Here is a 21,179-nt window from a genome sequence, read left to right as displayed (position 1 = left end):
CAAAGGAGAACACCAGGTTTGTTTATGGGTAAACAATGGCTCATATCCTCCGTAATAGGAACTGATCACTCTTGGCTATGGGTGGCATTACTCTGATTATGCTCACAATGCAGACAGGCAGATTCAGTGTTTTGGGTACCAATCAAGGAGTCATTACTAGAGTTGATCTGATAAATGCTGAGCTGGGTGTGTGCAGACATGGGCTGATTAGCATTTGGAGCAGAGATATCCCATCATGCAGTGCTCCCCTGCTTCTCTGGTCCCAGAATTCAATGCAGTCCTTATCTTGGAATCTCTGTTCTCCATTCTGGATGCTAATGAAGATGCTTTCCTGTCCCGTCTCCCATGAAAATGAGTTGTCATCCAGTTCCATCTCCAATGTACATGAGACCAAGGGAGTTGCTTCACTCCTGTCACCCTTGTCTGGAGGGATTTAGGTGTGTCTCCCATTGCATCTTCATTGTCTTTTGTAAGTCTTTCCTCTAATCAGTTCTTATTGGGAGGGCTGAGTTCTTTGCAAGTCAGACAGGCTGTGTACTGTGCCAGGGTTCCCCAAGAACACAATGCTGCCAGGTAACACATGTTATCATGCTTTTACTTGTCTGGATCATTTGCTGCAGTGATCTAATTGTATAAAAAGAGTTGATTGGGATATACTATAAAAAAATGGGTTACTAGATCAAGCACTTTGTGTTCAGATGATTGGACTTCGATGTTGGAAGTAGCAGCTAGTGATTTTTTTTTAATGACCAATTGAGATTGTAGCTGTAATGTAAAGTTATAAATGCCCTTCACTGTTGTTGTATTTACTGTCTCTTGCTATCATTATTTCCTGTGTTTTGCATTTGCTTCCTTTTGTTTCCATTTTGACGGTGGTGTGGTAGATAAGTATTTCTTCTTGTGACCAACCTACATACCATCTGCATGTTCTTATGCTACTCATTTTATTGCCTTCCTTGTTTTGCTTTTTATTTCTGCACCCTTGATGCTCAAGTATATTATAAAGGATGCAGGTATTTCCTATTATGAAAATGCTTGTGTAGATCATTGCTTAGATCCCATCTGTATAACTTTGATAAAATGTGTAAGCAGACAGGTTAAGTTTACCATGCTAATTGACCGCCTAGGCAGGCTCCAAACACTGTGGGAGGGGAGAGGGCTACAAGGCAAGAAGGCATGGGGTTGATCTCATATCTAGAAGTGCAGAAAAGCTTCCAGGGCCAGACTAGACTGTTCTGTGGAGGGGTTTATAGGGAAGATGCTTGGTGGTTTGGGCTTCAAGCCAATCTTAAGGTTGGCCCTAACTATCTATGTAGATATAACTTTAGTGGCACAGCTTGTTCTAAATTTACCCTTCATATGTGATACTGTTGATACTTAGGAACCATGATTGCTAGTTTGAACTAAAACAGCTGCATCATAATAACTGTATAGAATACTGTTTTCTGCATGGAGACTTTAAACCCATTACTGAGGGTCTAGTAACTCCACATAGTACATTGTAGGTGCTGTTGGTGTGATATCCAGAAATACAGGCCTTCCACAACTCATGTAAACGTCAATACAAATTGTGGATGCTCACATCCTTTTAAAATCTGGCCGGGTGTATTTTGAGAGTGCTAATTTAACCATATTCAAATTCCGTCCTTTGTTGTCTACAATTTCTGCACATTGATATGAAAGCTAAATTAGGAAGTAATCAATTTTCCTTCTTTTTAACCAGAATGAATTAAGCGCAGCAACTCATCTGACTTCAAAACTTCTGAAGGAATATGAGAAGCAGGTATAGTATAAATTAGTGTCCATTTCCAGTAGTTTAGAGCATGGACTTTTGTAAGTTTTTCTTCTCCCAGAGCACAGTGCAAAATTGATCTGGGTAAAATCTTATCAAGATAAAATGTGTATTGGTAGCAGCTGACTGCTGTTTAATTTTATTCCATGTAGAAGGTACCCCCATTTTTGGGGGATGTAAATTAGTCTTGCTGTGATTCTGCTTCCCAGAGCAGTCTTTAGACTATTCAGCTCCATCACCCTCAGTAGTATTAGAAAGTTCTTTGGCTAAGTGAATGCTTGTCCTCTGGAGAATTTTAAAGGGACGGCAGCCTAAACTAATGATCTATTGCAAGGTGGCAGCTTTAATTTTAGTTGCCAGGTAAGAGAAGAGATGGTGTGGTCTGAAGTAGGGATGAAAAAGGATTAAACAGTTAAGCGACAATTATATTTATACTGTTTACCAGTTAGTGACCTTTGGCAGGAACAGAGCCAGCCCCTTATGTCTTCACCATGCGCCCAATGCTGCATGGGCCCCAGGCTGCTGGCAGGGAGCCTCTGGAGGGGCACAGCAGGCTTGGCTGAGCTACTAAGGGGTGCTGCCAACTGCAAAGTCATGGCTTCCCCTTGCCCCCAGGGATTGGGGCTGCAGACCTCTCCTGTACTTGGATCCTGCTGCCATGGGGAGAGAGGGAGGGAGATGCCAGGCCCTGCAACAGGGGTCAGGCAGGCCTTCCCTCTGCAGCAGCGAAACTCCTGGCCCTGTGTTGGGTTTGCCCGGCCCCCCAAATCCCTGGCTGTTGTTCCAGTTCTTTTTCTTGCATAGTATGGATCAAGGCTGTACCAGCTTTGGAGCAGATGAGGGCCACTTACCACAGAGGTCCCCTGTTGAGCCACATAGCAGGGATCCCAGGCCCTGCAAAGGCATGGGCTCCCTGTGTCTAGGGTGGGGACAGGAAACAGAAGCCAGAGGAGGAAGGGGAACCCAGAGAGTCAGTGCATGGAGGGAGTGGCACTCAGGCAGGAGCCTGCAGCCTTTGAGTTGGACAGCCCTGGTATGGTTTATTGTAACAAAGCTGTGATTAGTTTGCAACAGGAAATATACGTATATGTAAGAGTGTATTTGTGTGCACAGGGTTAATTTAAATCAGCTTGATTTTTTTATAAAAAGAGTTGAAGTTTAAATTCAGCATTAAAGTCAATAACTGTGCATATTGAAATGGGTGTAATTTATGTCTTTTTGGAAAATACTAGTATTAAAAGCAAAGTCCATATTACAGGAAACAGTGAAAAAAGAAATTTAGAGAGCTTTACATATTCTTACTTCATTATATTTAAAATAATTTTGTCTGAAAAAAATCAAAATGGGCTTAGAGATAGGTTCAACTTATAAGGATCAGTTACTTTTGTTCTTTCATAAATAAGAAGCAGATACCTACCCGAGCAGTTTTTATTACGGCATAATTTTATTAGAGCCCCATATCATGAGATGGTATTTAAAAGTATCAGTTTTTTAAAAAAAAATGCATTTAAGACTTGTTAAATGTTTCCAGTTTTTGTAAACATTTTGGTTGTTCTTTTCAACCTTTACTCCAAAAAGACAAGACTAGAAATTTACTTTCATAGAAGACTCTTATATAATTACCTGATAAGATCGACAGCTTTAAAGGTTAATATCTAATGTGAGGCTTGTGATAAAATTGAGACTTGGCAGAAAAAGAATAAAATCTTCATTTTCTCAGGTCCAACCTGCACCTTTTCTGAACCCTAGAACACATTTGAAAGATAGATTTAATGGTTAAAAAACAAGGTAAACTTTTCTGTAGTTTTCATAAATATTCATGTTCATATAAAAGAAATATGTTAGTAAAATGACACATGTAGTGGTACTAAATCTGCACTGGTATCTTAAGTTCCCAATGTTTTAGTTTTCATACATAGCATACATATATTCTGTTGTTAACACTGCTGTATGTATGACAGAAGAAAGCTATAACCAACAGATTTTCTTTTTTATTTTTATAGCGTTTTCCATTAGGGGGTGATGATGAAGTTATGAGCTCTACCCTACAACAGTTTGCAAAAGTGATAGATGAGGCAAGTGTTTTTGCATTTAGCTTATTTTTTTCCATCTACAGCAGGGGTGGGAAGTTATTTCGGGCGGAGGGCTGCTTACTGCGTTTTGGCAAGCTATCAAGGGCCACATGCTGGGCAGCCAGGGGCAGATGAATATTCATTTTCTAAATTTTTGAGGGGCCCCGCGGGCCAGATAGAATGGCCTGGCAGGCCACAGCTGGCCCACGGGCCACATTTTGCCCTGATCTACAGATTCCTAAATTAACTATCATTTGCTTCCTTTAGCTTAAGCATTCAGAAATCTCTTTCATTCATCTATACTAGTAGTAGTACAACAGTAGTAGCAGTAATAGTACAGCTACTGCTACTTCTATTACTGTTACTACTTTAATTATCATGTATTCTTGCATATAACATACCCCAAATATAACACACCTCATTTTTTGGAAGGCCCCTAGCAGGAAAAATAATCTTATCTTGGAATATGGGTAAGTAGTCTCTGGGGCTGGGGGCCATGCACAGGGGCTCAATCTGGCACTCTGCACTGAGGATACATGCCAGGTCCAACCCTATGACGCCCAATCCAGTGCAGTGGGGAGGGAGGGATCAGTGACAGCATGGAATGCTGTTGTTCCCAGAGCTGTGGCAATTAATGCTGACATCTCTCTGGTCCCCCTTCCCCCAGCCTAATTTCCAGATCCAGGGGGAGCCTTTTTCCTTGATTGTAATGCATACCCCAGTTTTCCATTGCTGGTTTTGGGGAGAAGGTGTAGGTTATATGCAAGAAAATACAGTACACACCATTTATATAAAGATTAAAATTGTTTGACCGGAACTTATAGAAGCAATGTGACAAAGTACAGTTTACGTAATTTAGAAACAGTGTCTCTCTCTTATTCTGTACTTTCATGTTGCTGTCTGCTACAAAATTTATTCTACAGAACAAGGAGCTACTAGACTTATTTTATTAGCACCAAATGCAGGTAAATTTGACACCAGTCTTTTCAGATGAAGATGGAAAAAAACTTCTTAATAGAAGTCTATTTGAGACACACACAGAGTCAAGATTGGGACTGCATCATGCCAGACAACATCTTCAAATATCTGAAGAGTTTGTAATTTAAGCTAAGAGGAGATGAACAAGTAAATGAACTAATATTAAAGTACAGTAAAAAGGAAAAGGTGAGGAAAATGAGGAAGGTGGGACTGTGGAAAGCACCTTCTAGATCATCAAGTCTCCCTCCCTACTATTGAATGAACCACCACCTGTAATCCCTATCATAGTTTATAGAACTCAGTCTTAAAAGCACTTAAAGCTTTTTGCCCCTCCACTTGAAATGGAAGGCTGTTCCAGAAAATGTTTGCTGTTATGTTTCACAGATTTACTAACTTCTGGCCCTAATTTATTCATGGCCAGTTTCTGCCCATTTATTCTTGTGCTGATAAAGTTGTGTAGCTTAGTAGCTTCATTCTGGTGTTAACTTCATTTGGTTTTATAGATAAAAATCAAATACCCTCAGCCGTTGTTTTGATAGGCTGAACAAGCCAAATTCTTCTATTGTCTTCAGATGGCATCTGATGAAGTAGGCTGTTGACCATAAAAAATGCATGCTTCTCTGTATGAGTTAGTCTCTAAAATGTCACCTGGCCCTGCCTTCTGCATGACTTCAGACTAATACAGTTAACTATTTCTTTCAACAGTTGTATATAGTGATCCAATAAAAAATATTATCAAACCTGTTTATTTTTATTTACATAATGGAGTTTAAACTAAAGTAATTGTTTTATCTGTTGTTTGGCTTTAGCTAGCTCCTTTTTTCCAGATGTGAAGAAGGGGATTTTGTACTGAAAGCTTGTCAGACATCTCTCCCAACTAGATAGTTGGTCCATTAAAAGATATTACTAAACAAACCTTGCTTCTCTTTCATATCAAAATAACTTTGTTCTTGAAGGTTACACTTTAAAGCGAGGAGGAACTGAAATTTAACATTTCCAGTGACTAATTATACTTGTGTTTTTCGGTTTTCCCCCAACAGCTCAGCTCTTGTCATGCAGTACTTTCAACTCAACTAGCTGATGCCATGATGTTTCCCATTACTCAGTTTAAAGAAAGGGATCTAAAAGGTAAGGTAATCAAATAATCAAATAGCGGCTGTTATTCAGAAAGATGCAGTAGTTCATCTCAGTGTTCTTGCAGTGCAATAGTAGGCTATTTAAATATGACAAGTTAGGGAGATACAGAGAGCTATATTCCTAATATAAACAGTTAACGTTTTGTCACTATAGAATGCTTTTTCCATGGTTTAGAAGTTAATCTAATATAATTTCAGCAAAAACCTGAATTCCTTTCTATAAACAAATTGACCTGTTTAAGTTACAGGCTTTGCACTCACTTTTCATCTTAAGTGACACAGACAGATCTTGATTTCTAGCTAAGCTTCAAAATAATTAGCAGGTCATTTGCAGGCTATTTGTTGTCCCCTGGATGTTTGTCCACATTGCAAAACCACTATATAATTTGTAATTACTGGCAGTTTCTCTTCGCGTGGAGCCCAAGGATAAAATAAGTCATAATCAGTACGACAGCTTGCTTCATGCTACCAGTAAAGTAAAGGGTCGTAGGCAAATGTCTAGGCTTGGCAGGATTTGATTTTTATTGATAAATAAACATCAATAAATCATCAATAAATGGTCTCACTGCATACTTGCAGACCAATGAAAATATATTTTCATCAGTAACAATTTAAATTTATAGAAAGGGGACTGTAACAGGGAACCCTTACCTTGTTACTGGACAGTGGATGAAAGAGTGGCGGAGGGGTTAAATAGGAAAACAATGGGTGGCCTAATGACTCATCAGTTAAGCAGTTAGTTGCTTCTTCATAGGTGGGTGAAGTGGGCTGGATAACAGGCTACTCAAACAAACCCCTACCCAAAGGGCAAAGAGTATACTAGGCTCCAGCCTGGTGGCAGAAGGGCCCTGGCTGGGCCAGATTGGCTAAGCCAGTGGTGGGGCACCGGCGCTGAGGGTGGCCATTGCAGGGAGCTGTGGGAGTGCTGGTGCCCTCCACTTCTGATCCCTGCCTGCCTTTCTCTTTTCTGATAAATGTATATGTATAGAATAATTTAGAGCAGGTATGATTTATTGATTTATGGAGATTTTTTTTTATATATATTTTGATGTGATTTTTATAAAGCTTTTAACAGTATACCGTCACCATTAATTGTCTGCCCCCCACAGGCCTAACTTCACACAGTTCTGAAAATTTAAAATTAATAAATATTGAAAAACACCCCTAACTTCGCACAATCCTGAAAATTGTGATAGATAAAAATCAAAATGCTTAAAAATAAATGTTTATATTAGCTGTCAGAATTATTAAAAGCTAAAAATAGAATTCTGCCAAGCCTACAAATGCCTAAAGTTCCTGGTTTTTATGAGTAGTGTATTAATACCTTGGCTAGACAACATAGAATCATAGAAAAGTAGAACCGGAAGGGACCTGTAAGATAATCAAGCCACGGGCAGGAGGTAGTTGGTCTCAAACGGGTTTAATGAGTTGCCTGTCCAGCCTTCTCTTGAACACCTCTAGGGATGCCGACTGCACCATCTCTGCTGGGATATGTTCCAGATTCTAGATATCCTTGCAGAAAAGAAGTTTTTCCTTATGTCCAGCCTAAATTTTCCCTAAACTAGCTTGTGCCCTGCAACAGGAGGACGGCCTGGGTCACCGTGCTCTCCCCTGCTGCCTCCTTTACTGTGTCAAGTTACCTATTACCACCCTCCAATTCTCGCCCGCCACAACTTTGATCTTATATATTTTATAGGGAGGCTGCCCTTCGTCTGCTTGCCCACGGTTCTCCTGTTATCTCTAGGTCTCCTCCGGTATTGAGTATTCTGTATACTCCCACCTTATGGGCTATGCGTGGCTCCAACCACCTCTTTGCCACGCCCCAAGCCTCGCAGATGTGCCTGACGTTGTTCGATCTGTCTCTGTCTCTCTGCGCCCTCAGTAATGCCACCCTCTCTCCGGGGCTCACCATGCCCACACTGGGGCTCCTCAGCAATGCCCCCTCTCTCGGGCTCCTCAACTGCCCTTCTCTGGGCTTACCATGCCTGCGCTAGGGCTTCTCACCAGTGCCCCCTCTCTGGGGCTTCTCAACTGCCCCTCTCTGGGGCTGGGGTCTGTGTTCCCCAAATGCTGCTCCCTCACTGGCGCTGGGTCCCCACACTCTGCTGCGAGTCCCCGGTGAGGCCTCCTCCAACCCCTAATAACCTCACCCAAACCACCGGTTACAAACAGCAACACAAACACAAGCCCTCTGGCTATAACTTAAATGGAAGCCGCTTGGCCATAACAACATTCAAGCCTACCCGGGGATTCTTCATCTCGCAGCCATGTCAGACGCTGCTCCTTCATCAGGCTTCTCCTCTCTTCCCTAACGGAGAACTCCTTCCTCCTTGACTGCTGGCAGGGAACTTTTTCTGGCCTCAGCCCCTGGGTTTTATATAGGAGCCAGGCCCTGCCCCTTCTGGTCAGCTGACCTCCTCTGGTTGCCCCAGCAACCAGCAGCTGGACTCATTACTCACTTGTAGGGCTCTTCCCCTAGCAGTTTTCTCCCTTCTTAGGAGCAGGGCACCTAAGTGCTCTGCAACATGCCCATTGGACTTCATCCTCCCAAGAGGTGCCTTTCTGAAGAGTTGCTCCCCTAGATCTTGGTGTTTGTCCCTGACATACTTGTAGGCAGCTATCAAGTCACCTCTCAGTCTTCTCTTACTCATACTGAACAAACCCAGTTTCCAGAGTCTCTCCTCATAAGGCCTATTCCCCAGCTCCTGGTCATGCATGTGGCCTTTCTCTGTACCCTTTTGAGCTTATCCACATCCTACTTGAAATGTGGTGCCCAGAACTGGACACAGGACTCCAGCGGTCGCCTCAGCAATGGCAATAGAGCGGGGAGGAGCACTTCTCTGGATCTATTGGCAGCAAATCGGCTGATGCATGCCAGAGTTCTATTTGCCGTGCTGGCAACTTCATTGCACAGATGGCTCACATCCATCGTCTGGTCAATTGTCACCCCCAGGTCCCTTTCAGATGCAGTGTCAGCCAGTGGATCACCACTCATCATATAGTTATGAGGAGGGTTCTTCCTACTCAGATGAAGGACCTGGCACTTGCCCCTATTGAACCTCATCTGATTGCATTCAGCCCATAGGACCAGCCTGTCACGGTCATTCTGGATCCTTACCCTGTCCTCAGATGTGTCTGCATTTCCCCACAGCTTGGTGTTGTCCTCAGATTTAATCATTGTGTTTTCCACTACCTCATCCAAGTCATTGATAAAGATGTTAAAGAGCACAGGCCCAAACACTGATCCTTGAGGGACACCACTTGAGATGACCCTCCAAGATGAGGCTATCCCATCAGTTAGAACTCGTTGGGTTCGACCTTTGAGCAGGGTTGCCAACCCACCTCACTGTAGACTGGTCTAGTCCTGTACCCTCCAGCTTAATTGAGGAGAATCCCATGAGGGACAGTATCAAAGGCCTTGCTGAAGTCTAGGTAGATGATGTCAAGCACATGTCCCATATCCAGTTGGTTAGTTATCTGGTCATAGAGGGATACCAGGTTTCTTAGGCATGACCTCCCCTTAACAAAGCCATACTGGTTGTTTCTTAATACCCTGCCAGTTACAAGGTTGTGGTTGATGGCCTCCTTGACAATTTTTTTTCAAGATTTTTCCCAGAACCAAAGTCAGACTGGCCAGTCTATAGTTGGCAGGGTTGTCCCTCTTTCCTTTCTTCAAGATGGGTACAACATTAGCCCTCTTCCAGTCGTATGAGATGCTTATTTTGGAATATTTTGCTTTGGCTGTTAAGTGTAATAGTGTTTTGTTGAAAATTGTCTTAAAGACAAAATGGAGTAAATAAAAATATTTTGATATGTAATTGAAATGTTACTAAACCATCCTATGCTAAATTTCCTATGGATATTTGAAAAGATGTTCTTGTTTCTGAAAGCAGGTTGTTAGTGGAAGAAGTGATTGTGGGACTAAATATGCCAAAGTTATTTTTTGGAACAGGGAAGCAACCATATTCCTCTACTCATATCTAAAAATTGTGCCACTGTCACAACTCTTAAAGACTTGAATATTTAGGGGTGTTTGAAAATGGCTCTTGATGATTTACTGACAGATGAAAACTTGCCCACGGGAAAGGTTATAATCTTTAGCTGATGCTGTACCCAGTAACTAATGAGATTATGTTCTTTTCATCAAATCATAGAAAATTAAGGTTGGAAGGGACCTCAGGACATCATCTAGTCCAACCCCCTGCTTAAAGCAGGACCATCCCTAACTAGATCATTCCAGCCATGGCTTTGTCAAGCCAGGCCTTAAAAACCTCCATGGATGAAGATTCTACCACCTCTCTAGGTAACCTGTTCCAGTGTTTCACCATCCTCCTAGTGACAGAGGTTTTCCTAATATCCAGCCTAAACTTTCCTTGCTGCAATTTGAGATCATTGCTCCTGGTTCTGTCAGTACTGAGAACAGTCTGTCTAGCCCCATCCTTTTTGTAACCACCCTTCAGGTAGTTAAAGGCTGCTATCAAATCCCCCCTCAGTTGTCTCTTCTGCAGACTACGATAAGCCTAAATAACTAAATATCTTTTTGTACTTTAAAATATTTACTGTAAGGCTTTCCTGCTCCTGGTTCACAATTACTTTATAATGTTTAAAAGTGAACATGAATATTATTTATTTATGTTGTCTTAGTACACAAAAAACCCACTCCAGATTGAGACACATTGTGCTAAGCACTGCACGTATACCTAGGAGATCACATTTCCTTTTAGATCTTTTAATTAAAATTGACAAGACAGGTCAAAAACATAAGCAGATATCAAAGATGTTTGTTTTATGAGTTACTGTCTTAAAAAGAAAACCTTTTCTAAGCCATTCTCTTTTTATAATTTTTCTCACTAGTCGTTACTTCGTTGTAACCTTTGCCCCAGAAGCTTTTTCTTTTTCTTGGCTGACCTCTGAACAGAATTTTAGATGATGTCTTTGGGTTACTGACTTCTCAGATTCTTTGAGAAGAACCTTTTTCCCTTGACATAGTACACTAAGAAGTGTCTTTGTGTCTGATGGCAGTATTTTATATGACTCAGTCCCTCAATAGAATCAGTCAGTTGGTGGAGAAATACCTCTGCTACCGCTGTACACAGGAAAAGGACACAGCCTTCAAAAGCTGTGTATCTGGGAAAACGCTTAAAGCTTAAAGCTTTTATGGACCAGTAGTTTCTTCTGGAGGGGCTGTTTCAGAGAGTATTTCCTCTTCAGCAGAAATTGAAGAACTTCTTTAAAAGAAGATAAAACTAGAGTGTTGTAGATATATGTAATAATGTTGTTATAGTGTTTTATATTCACCTTTTGACATAAATATGTTCTTTGTAGAGATACTGACTTTAAAAGAAGTTTTCCAAATTGCAAGCAATGGTAAGTGTATTTTTAAATGTTTAATTTGATGTGAATATGTATCATTTTCATATCTGGATATAAAATTAAACTTATAAGACCCCAGCTGACTTCCTGCCCCTTGGGCAGGGGGCTGGACTCGATGATCTTCCGAGGTCCCTTCCAGCCCGAATGTCTATGAAATCTATGAAGATACATTTAAAAAGGGTCATTTTCAGTGGGACCCAGGCACCCCTCTTTCCTGACATTTGAAAATTCCAGCCTTGACCCTCAAAAGTTTGAGGCAAACAAACAAATCTTACTTAGAAAACTTAGTGATGACATACTTCAGCATTAAAGCAGTTACTGATAACTGTGTGGGAACAAAATCTGGAATGAGGTAAAAAAAAAATACAATGGTAAAAAGGTGATGGTAATTAGTGTTCAGTTGCCTATGAAAAATATATGCTTTATAAAAATGGTTTTATTTAAACAATGGAAGTTTAGCTCCCTACAATTGTTATTCTACTTCTTTTTTTCTTGCATTAGACATTTTAAGCTTAGTTTTAAAATGCAGTTATAGAGGGTGGTTAAGATTGCACTATTCAGAGAGTTTCTTTAATTCTAGTAATTATTTTGCTGTTGGTTAATAAATGGGAAAAGTCTATATTAAATCTAAATGATTTCTAGATTAGAAGGTGTTGGTGATATTGTTATTAATAAAATAGCTTCTCTTTATAGAAAAAATTGCTTCTCTTCATCTTTGCCAGATAATTTTATATTTCAAGAAATTTCTAATTACATGAATACAAGCTGAAGTAGCTATGGTAATTGAATAATTGTCAAGAGGCCAAAAATTGTTCATGAAATTTCATTAAATCATAGAGTTGTTAGAGTTTTAATTTTGCAGACCTATGTATCAGCTTGGCATTGAACAAAACCATTTCAACCAAAGATTTTTTAAATTTTTTTGTTGATTGCTTGTTGTTATTCCATGTTCTGTTTTCTAAATGTATTTAATTTACTGAATTATTATAAAAATATTTTTATTGTTTAGATCATGATGCTGCCATTAACAGATACAGTCGGTTGTCGAAAAGAAGAGAGAATGAAAAGGTTTGTGTGATGCACACTTTTAAGCAGTCATTTTGGAGGAGGTAAAGCCAGAATACGTGTTCCAGAACGGATATAATGTCAACAGCTGCAAATATTATGTAACATTATAGATGCCTCTTGGAATCCAATAGTTTAGGTTCTAACAGCATAGACAACGATTAAAATAGACAAAAGCTTTTTTTTTTTCCATTGCAAGACTGACACATAATTCAGGTGTTTGGATGAGAGAGAGAGAACTTCTCAGTTCTGGGGAAAAAATATTCTGTTTCATTACCAGGAACGCCTTTTCCCTGAATTCTGGAAAAGAAGTCATGGGGCAAGAAAGTATCATTTCTTATAATATTTTATTAGGGTAAAGATTACTGTGACTGTGTTGGCACTTGTTTTAAAACCTGTACAGAGAGCACATGATGCCTAGTCTTGAACTTTGTTTTTTTTCCCCTCCTTCTCTTTAGGTCAAGTTTGAAGTTGTAGAAGATGTATATACTTCCAGGAAGAAACAGCATCAAACTATGATGCATTATTTCTGTGCATTAAATACTCTTCAGTACAAGAAGAAAATTTCTATGCTAGAACCTTTATTAGGCTACATGCAAGCTCAGGTGAATATTGCAGGCACTGAAAGCTGTGGATTTAAAATAAGGTGGAAGGGCACCAATAAAAAGTCTTCCCTCATTTAGGTACTGCCTAGACCTGGAGGTGCACAAACTCACTAGGTGCCTCCCTGTTTACCTAGCATTTTGTTTCTGCCCATGCAGATATCTGCCCTGGCATGAGCAGTTCAACTTCTCTCCCCTCTGAAGCCTGATTGGTATCCAGAAACTGGGCACTGTGTAACTTAGGGCTGTCCAGCTGGCAGCTTGTGGGCCACCTGTGGCCACTGGGCTCCCATTCTGGGTGTTGCTTGTGCCCCGCCCCCCCACCCAGTGTGCTGCTGCTGCTGTCTCTGGGTTCCAGTGCCCTCCTGATTTCACTGCCTGTCCCTGCTCCTGGGGGTGGAACAGGACTATTTACAGGGCCAAAGGTATCTGTGGCTGGTCTGTGGCCAGGAAGCATGGGGCACCTGGGAACTCCATGCAGCTTGCCATCATGATATGGCAGGGGAAGGGGTGCCTGCTATACAGTGCAGTGGCTGGGGGCACACACAGCTCAGGTGTGCTGGCACAATGCAGTGGAGTGGTAGCTTGCTGCATGGTTCAGTGATTGGGGGACACATGTTAGTGGCCGTGCTGCCTGCACCCCACAGTGTGAGGGTTACCTGGTATACGGCCCATGCAACATATGGGCTGGAGGGGCATGTGGTCCCTGGCCACTAAGAAATTGGACAGTCCTCGTGTAACTTATCCAAAGGTTGTTTAGCGTAAAATCCTGCAAGAAGCATGGGATTAGGGAAAAGTGCCAGGGACTTCTTTTCAGGGAGAGGGAGTGCTCTGTGCAGTAGATTACAGAAACATGCTCCCTTTGCTCCAATAAATCCTGAAACTACCATGTGTGCCGAGAAGAATCCTATAGGAATAGTTCCTTCCAGAGTAGCCTGCATCCTGATGGTTTGGGTTTGGCCTGGGAAGTGGAAAATACAGGTTTAGAATTGATAGTGGGGCGGGGGGAATTTAACCCTGGTCCTCGCTTCCTGGTGAATGCTCTAACCATTAGTCTGTTGCATAAAAATGGGTACTAGCACCACTCCTCATCCTCCTCTGACCATGCCTTGAAAGAAGAATAAACCTTGCTCTTTTTTTGGAAAGAATGGTTATAGGATTCCAGCTGTGGATCCCAAGGGGGGGAGGGGGGTGGATTTCAGACACATCCCTTACTGTTCCTGAAGGTATCTCTAAGGGAATTGCCTACTCAATGTGCAGGTTGTTTCCGATTACCCACCACTGCCCATGTACTGCATAGGCAGCCTACGAGTCTAACGTAGGGTTTTGGATTACATTCCAGAGCATAGATGCCTACAAGTTAGATTGGGCAGTGCCTCCTTTTAGGCACCTGTTTTATTGGTTCTAGCCCTCCCTCTTTAACGATGGCTGCCAAGTAAGTGCTTGGCACTAGCAAGTATACGGGGAAGCTGAGAATGAAATAGCCTTGGAAGGATGCCATTTTTCCCCCCTCTGAAGGAAAAAGTAATTCTCACAGGTCAGGATTTTGAGGGAATATGTGGGGGAAACGCATATGTTATTTTTCCTTTGGCAGCTGTTTGTGACAAGACCTAGAGTCATTAAAATCACATGCCTATCGAAGATGTGGAATAGATGGAATGTTATTCAAAATCATTCTGAATCAATTTTGTTACTAGCTGAAGATAAAATTGTTGATGATAAAGGTTTTTTTTGTGTTAGTAGTCAGAGTGAGGGTGAAGGTGACAAATCACTGCCTATATCTCAACCCAGCTCAGTCCCAGAGATAAACATTGGACTAAGTTTTGAAAAAAACATTTTGGACATATTTGATTTGGATTTCTTGTGTGACCATTCTGGGTGTGACCCCACTGCAGTCATGGCAAAACCGCCATGGATTTTTCCAAGATGCAAGAGTACAAGTGTCTCCTCCTGTGTCTTCATGTAAAACTATCTAAGATTAATTTCAAATGACTTTCTAGGAAGAGCATCAATGAAAAGATTTTCTGTACACAACATTTTGTGGTGACAGTATTCTTAAAACATAATTGTAGAGACTTCGGGAGAATGTTCCATTACCAGAGGAATTTAGTCTTCTCTTTCCTCCTTTCAAAATAAGATTATCTAATCCCCGAGTATTGATTGCAGTGTTTTCATATTCTTCTTGAATACAAGTATTATTCTTATGTTTTGCAGCTCTAACTTGGAAATAGGAATGAAAGATGGAGTATTTTTAAGGGAAAGCAAAATGACAGAACAGTATTTCATTTCTCTTAACTTGAGATGCTCAGATAGGAAAGAGGGACATGTTTCATAATTAAATTGTGGGGGGGGCACATGGCTCAAAGATTATTTGAATTCCTGAAGTTTGATCTGTTAATAGTCTGTATGGTATCATTCAGTAACTGATTTCCCATTTTTCTCATCCTTTTTTTAAAGATAAGTTTTTTTAAAATGGGTTCAGAAAATCTTACTGAGCACCTGGAAGAATTTTTAACAAATATTGGCACAAGTGTACAAAAGTAAGTTTTCTTTGTTCTTACTTCTATCTGTAAAACAAGCAACATGAATTGATTTTCTTTGGTGTCTCTCTTCAGATAGATCATCTCAGATAATAATACAACATGTATTTTATGTTAAGTGTTCGCAGGGAAATGGAATCTGAAGTAGAAAACATGCAACAGACCATAGAAGACTTGGAAGTAGCTAGTGATCCGTTATACTTGCCTGATCCTGACACTACAAAATTTCCTGTCCATAGAAGTCTGACCCGGAAAGCTGGATATCTTAATGCAAGGAAGTAAGAGCTACCTTCTATTTAAAATTTTCAAACCACTTTACTCAAAGTCAAGCTAGAAAAAGAACCAGTATCTGTAAAACCAGCTATATTGGGTTGTAGGTAAACATTTATATGGCCAAAATGAATTGATTTGCTTCCTTTCTATTTGCTCCACGCGACAGATTGTAATTATAAATTATTTTATACTAATTTCTAGTTACTAATTTTAGTTACTGGCTCAAGTAGTAGTAGTTTGCAGTTAGGTACAATTATTCATTTAGTGATGGATCTTTTTTAAAAAGAGTGAGTATATCCTCTGAATGTTACGTTCAGATGGAGACACTGATATGTCTAGAGATAGTGATGTGTGTGTGCAAGGTTATAGTGACCCAGTTGCAGTCAGAAATAGAACTGAGACCTGATTGCAGTGTAATGATTACAGAACTGATATACTTCTTAATTTAGACTTACTTGCCTAAATCTTGCAGCTATGAAAGCAGTTGGGAGATATGGATGGATATGTTTGTTCAGCATACATTTCAGATAAGAGTTAGGATTATATTATTCTAAGAAACACTACTGAATATTAAATTTCCTTCATTAACATAATTAGATTTTTGTGAACTTCAATGACTACTTGAAAATGTGGTTTTGCCCGCTGGAGGGAGCTATTGTTATGCCATACGAAAGTAAAGACAACCTGTTGCACGTTATAACTGGTTAAAAACAAATAAAAGCTATAAAGTTAGGAGTACATTTTCTGACTTATACCATGCTCTACATACAACCAGAATTTTTAAAGAATCAAACTTCAGTTGTTATTACTAGTGTAGGAAAGAGTTTCCCTGAATTCTTGAAATAGGGCACAATTTCTATAGTTAGTTGGTCTGTATAGAAAAAGGTAAAGTTCCAGCATACGTATGCTTGATGCAGTACCCCAGATTACCTACCCATTAGGATATTCTTTTTGTAAACATCTTCAGAAGCAATTATGTTGTGTTAAGTATCTGTGACAGCCTCCTCCTGTGAGTCAAAGATATTTGCATGAAAAATGGCTGTGGTGAAATTAACGTTTCATAAATTAGGTTTTCTTAGTTAACAAATTAAAACTGCATAAGTGCCCGTGTGGCAAAGCGGGGCTCCCTGACTAGCCACACTGCTGGTTTTCCCACTTGCTTTTGAGCACACCACCCATCCAACTCACCTGCCATGCCTTGTTGTTAATTAAATTGTTAATTAAGGCAGGAGGCTGCCCATTCTTGCCCTGATGCCAGGGGGTGCTATCTGCGGTTCTGCTCCTCCCCTACACTGCAGCCCAAGTCTCGCAGATGGCATCCAGATGACAGTCCTTCCAGCCTACAGCCGGATTAAGCTTAGGCCTCATTGTCAGGCCTCAGACATGCTCACATTCATACCGCCCTCCTCTCACTAGGACCTCTCATACTCCATCCTCTTTTATGTGTCAACAACTTATACTGCCTTGCTCCATCTTAGAGTGGGCCCCTGAGGCCATAGGCTTTAACTAGCTCATACCTTGGGTGGCAGATGTACCGTCTTTTGGGTCTCTCCCGCAACCCTCACCAGGGTAGTGGCCAGCCAGTTACCTGACTGGGTCTAAGCTTGCTCTGGCCCCTCCCAGGGCAACTCTGTACACTCAAACATCCCTCTGTACACTCCCAGCCCTCTGGTTCTTCCCCCGCCACTGGGGTCCCTCCTCTCTGCACCCTTTCTAGGGCCACCCCCCACCAGGGGGTTCTTAACCCACACCACGACTGGTGCTCCGGAGCCTCACAGGGACTCTCACACCCGCCCTGGAGCAGCAGGTGATTGTGCTCAACTATAGGTCTTACTTCCAACTCACACTCATCCTCCCAGTGGTGGAGGACTTACTGGGGTCAGAACTCTCCCCTATCTCTTGGACTGAGCCCCTTTATTTGGCCTCTGGCCCAAACTACAGCCTCAAGCATCTGAAGACATACCTTGGCCTACTCCCCTCACATGGGACTGCCCCTCACTGGGGCTCCTCATCTCTGCCCCCCTCACTGGGGCTCCACACTGCCCCCTCACTAGGGCCACCCCTTCACTGGGGCTCCACATCTCCGCCCCCTCCCTGGCGGGCTCCTGTGTCCATAGCAGTGTCTGGCCCCAACTACCTTTCTTCGGGGTCCTACACCCCACAGGGCTCAAGTGGCTGCAGCCATGCCTGGCCCCAGCTACCTCCAATGTTACGCAACCCACCCGAAGGTGAGGGCTGGGGCTCAGGGTGCCCCTACCCACCTTTCACGGGGGGTGGCATTTCTTGGGGGCTCCCGCACCACTGAGAGTCCCGCCAGGCCACCCACTCCCAGCAGGGTGCAGTTTTAGGTCATGTCCCAGACCAGGAGCCTCCAAACCATCCCCCCACAACTCCTGCCCTTACCTCCAGGATGTTGCATGCAGCCAGGTGATGTTACTGCCTGGCTTACCAGCTGCAAACTGCCCTGTTTATATAGGCAGTCAGAGATCTAAAATGGCCACAACAGTCAAGCACCTGCTGGCTGCTTGGCTCAGCTGTTAAAGTGGCAGGCACCAACAATGCCCTGCCACACCCTCAAGAAACTTTCTGTTTTAGTACTAAGAGGCTAAGTGAAAGGAAACTCTTAACTTTTTTTGACAGTGTATAAACCAATGCCCCAAACAATACTAATCAAAATAAAAGGTTTTAAACCTCTTCTAATTAAGTTTCTTACATAGTCAGTAGTTTGCTAATACTGTTTTCATGTGATGTCTTGTACAAGTCTTGAATATTTAAAACCTGTTTAGTATTAAAAAAATAAGATTAAGAAAACCAACCAAAGTATATAAATTTATATGAGACTACGTGAAAAGCCACATTCATAGGAGACCCAGTAAAAAAGGCTTTTCTTCTCTTTAGAGAATTTGGATGCCCTGCTTGTCTTTTTTATCTGTTTATTTAATTTAGAGGTCTGATAGAAATATAATCTATTAATTGAACGTCTGATTTCTTGTTCTAGTAAGACTGGCCTGGTGTCTTCTAGTTGGGAGAGACAGTTTTACTTCACTCAAGGTGGAAACCTTATGAGTCAGGCAAGAGGTGATGTAGCTGGAGGGCTTGTCATGGACATAGACAACTGTTCAGTAATGGCTGTGGACTGTGAAGACAGAAGATACTGCTTTCAGATAACATCTTTTGATGGAAAAAAGTTAGTAGATTTCAAATTTTTCCATGTAATATTTGAGATGTTAGTTTTAAAAAATAAATCAGGTGTCTTTTGTTACTGTTCATAATTTGGGGTTTTATTGTCTTTTACCTGGTTATACTGAGTAACATAGTTGCATGAAGCTCCTAACAACAAAAATAAGTCTTACATAGGAACTATAACATGCTCTTAAATTCTTAACAATCCTTTTTCATATGCTATAATGCTTTCTTACCTGTATCAATGAAATCATCTACAATTCAGTTCTCTCTTATTTCCTTCCTATTCTCCCCAATAATTTTAGAAGTGGGGCTGCTACAACATAAGTATTGCTTTCTCTGAAGAGTTCCAATTCAGTGTGGAACACCATAATTATGGTTTTTTTCTCTCTAGAAAGGATTGTTCAATATTCAGTTCTTTTTTTGTATAATGATCTCAACATCACAGGAGGAAAAATAATTGGGAGCTATCAACATTCACATTTTGCTTTTGTTTGGACAGTTTTATTTGGACACTTTCAGTTGGGTCTCGGTGTAGTAATTTTGAGCTGCCTTCTTGGGACTTAATGTACTTATTACTTAGACAAAAAAGATTTTTGTACAGCTACGGGGACTAGACCTTATTTTGCAACTGACAAAGTAGGTTGTTGCCTACAAAAGTTCATGCCTCTCTGAACCTTCTCTTGAACGTGCCACCCTGCTGTACTGTTTGCTTGACTTCAGACAAACATGGCTAACCATTTCCCACATCTTATTTCAGATTTTGTTCTAAAATGCAAACACAACTTTTTTTTTTCTTTTTACCTGAATAGGTAGGGGGAAAAAACAAAAACAAGTGTGTTTGTTGTTATATTTATTATTTTGACTGGCGCATCTGAAATAGAAGTATATTTAAATAGATTCAGAGAAATGATATTTTTTTTATAATAATCTCTTTTGAATGACAGACTTTGCCTTGTTTTGTAATTTCTGCCTATTAAATAATTAAATAAAAATATTGCTGCTATTAATTTAGAAAATAACTTCAAACCTCATAGGCTTGTAGCACTTTTATATGTGGGGTTATTTTGGACAACAGTACTCTTCTGCTAAATTATTGTATAAATTCAAATATAATTCTTTCCTGCCTGATCTTTTTATTAGAAATACAATTACTTATATCTTTAGTTGAATCTAATCTGTGCTTAGGATACATGCATAGCACCTAGGACCTGGACTTGTGACCCAATTTACATCCATTAAACAAACATCGGACATGTGATGCAAATTCCTGCACTAGTGAAACTTACTAGAATCTAGTATAGAATTGCCCTGGGGTAAAAATAGCAGTAAAAATGTTACACCAGTAAATAGATTCTGTGTCCAACCTGAGTTGTTGCCAGTTTCTCAACGCCAAGCAAATATTATATGCTCCCCTTCACCTACTGAATAAGGTGTTGTAACAGCACTTACTGATGCACTACCCCAAGATACCTAGTCATCTCTCAACTTTAGCTCCTAGTATAATTTACATCAGTGTACAAAATCAATACAGACTACACCAGCATTGTGCTGGGTATTCCATAGTGTTACTAATAAAAATTAAAATGAAGGAAAAAATGCACATCTAGACAGGAGAATCACTGAAAGCTGCTTTGTTTTTAAACAAGACTGAAAATGTTTTCTGTTCATGTTTTGTTCTTTCAGGTCTTCAATCTTACAAGCAGAAAGTAAAAAAGACTATGAAGAGGTAAGCTTATAGCAAGTGCTTGTGAAAAAATAATTGCATGAATGAAATATTTAAGGAAAAAGGCCATCATTACCACCTAGGAGGCCCAGGGTAAAGAGTGACTTCGTAATTTCTTGTATTCAAGCCTTCTACGTAGGAAGGCACCACTGTCCCAAGCATGGGAAAAATCTGTGCCAGCAAAAGTCATTGTCATTGAGGATCTATAGATCTAACATAGCAGGGGGAAAATGGCTGGAGTAGTAATTGACAATACATACTTACTGCCAGCTACTTTTTGGCTTGTTGTCAACCGAGATACCCTGAATGCCCTACTCCAAAACAAGCATGTTAGAAAATCCAAATATTACATTTTACCTCATCATTTCAGTTGCTTCACAGCAGTTAGTAAAGCATCTTATAAATCATATGTAAGGAGTAAATACAGAATCTTAGATCA

General features: G+C 40.8%; 1 protein-coding gene across 1 annotated transcript in view; it reads left to right on the top strand.

Annotated features, from left to right (window-relative positions):
- The window catches only part of APPL1 (adaptor protein, phosphotyrosine interacting with PH domain and leucine zipper 1), a 51,306-nt gene that overhangs the window by 8,272 nt on the left and 21,855 nt on the right, over window positions 1-21,179 (top strand). Inside the window, exons 3-12 of the mRNA XM_006262011.4 lie at window positions 1,724-1,783; window positions 3,796-3,867; window positions 5,883-5,970; window positions 11,304-11,345; window positions 12,361-12,419; window positions 12,875-13,021; window positions 15,476-15,558; window positions 15,678-15,836; window positions 18,830-19,018; window positions 20,701-20,743. Coding sequence (XP_006262073.1) covers window positions 1,724-1,783; window positions 3,796-3,867; window positions 5,883-5,970; window positions 11,304-11,345; window positions 12,361-12,419; window positions 12,875-13,021; window positions 15,476-15,558; window positions 15,678-15,836; window positions 18,830-19,018; window positions 20,701-20,743 — 942 coding nt within the window. The remainder of the gene's footprint in view (window positions 1-1,723; window positions 1,784-3,795; window positions 3,868-5,882; window positions 5,971-11,303; window positions 11,346-12,360; window positions 12,420-12,874; window positions 13,022-15,475; window positions 15,559-15,677; window positions 15,837-18,829; window positions 19,019-20,700; window positions 20,744-21,179) is intronic.

This window comes from Alligator mississippiensis, chromosome 12, assembly GCF_030867095.1.
Source record: "Alligator mississippiensis isolate rAllMis1 chromosome 12, rAllMis1, whole genome shotgun sequence".
Classification (NCBI taxonomy): domain Eukaryota; kingdom Metazoa; phylum Chordata; order Crocodylia; family Alligatoridae; genus Alligator; species Alligator mississippiensis.
This window is presented reverse-complemented; position numbering and strand designations above follow the sequence as displayed.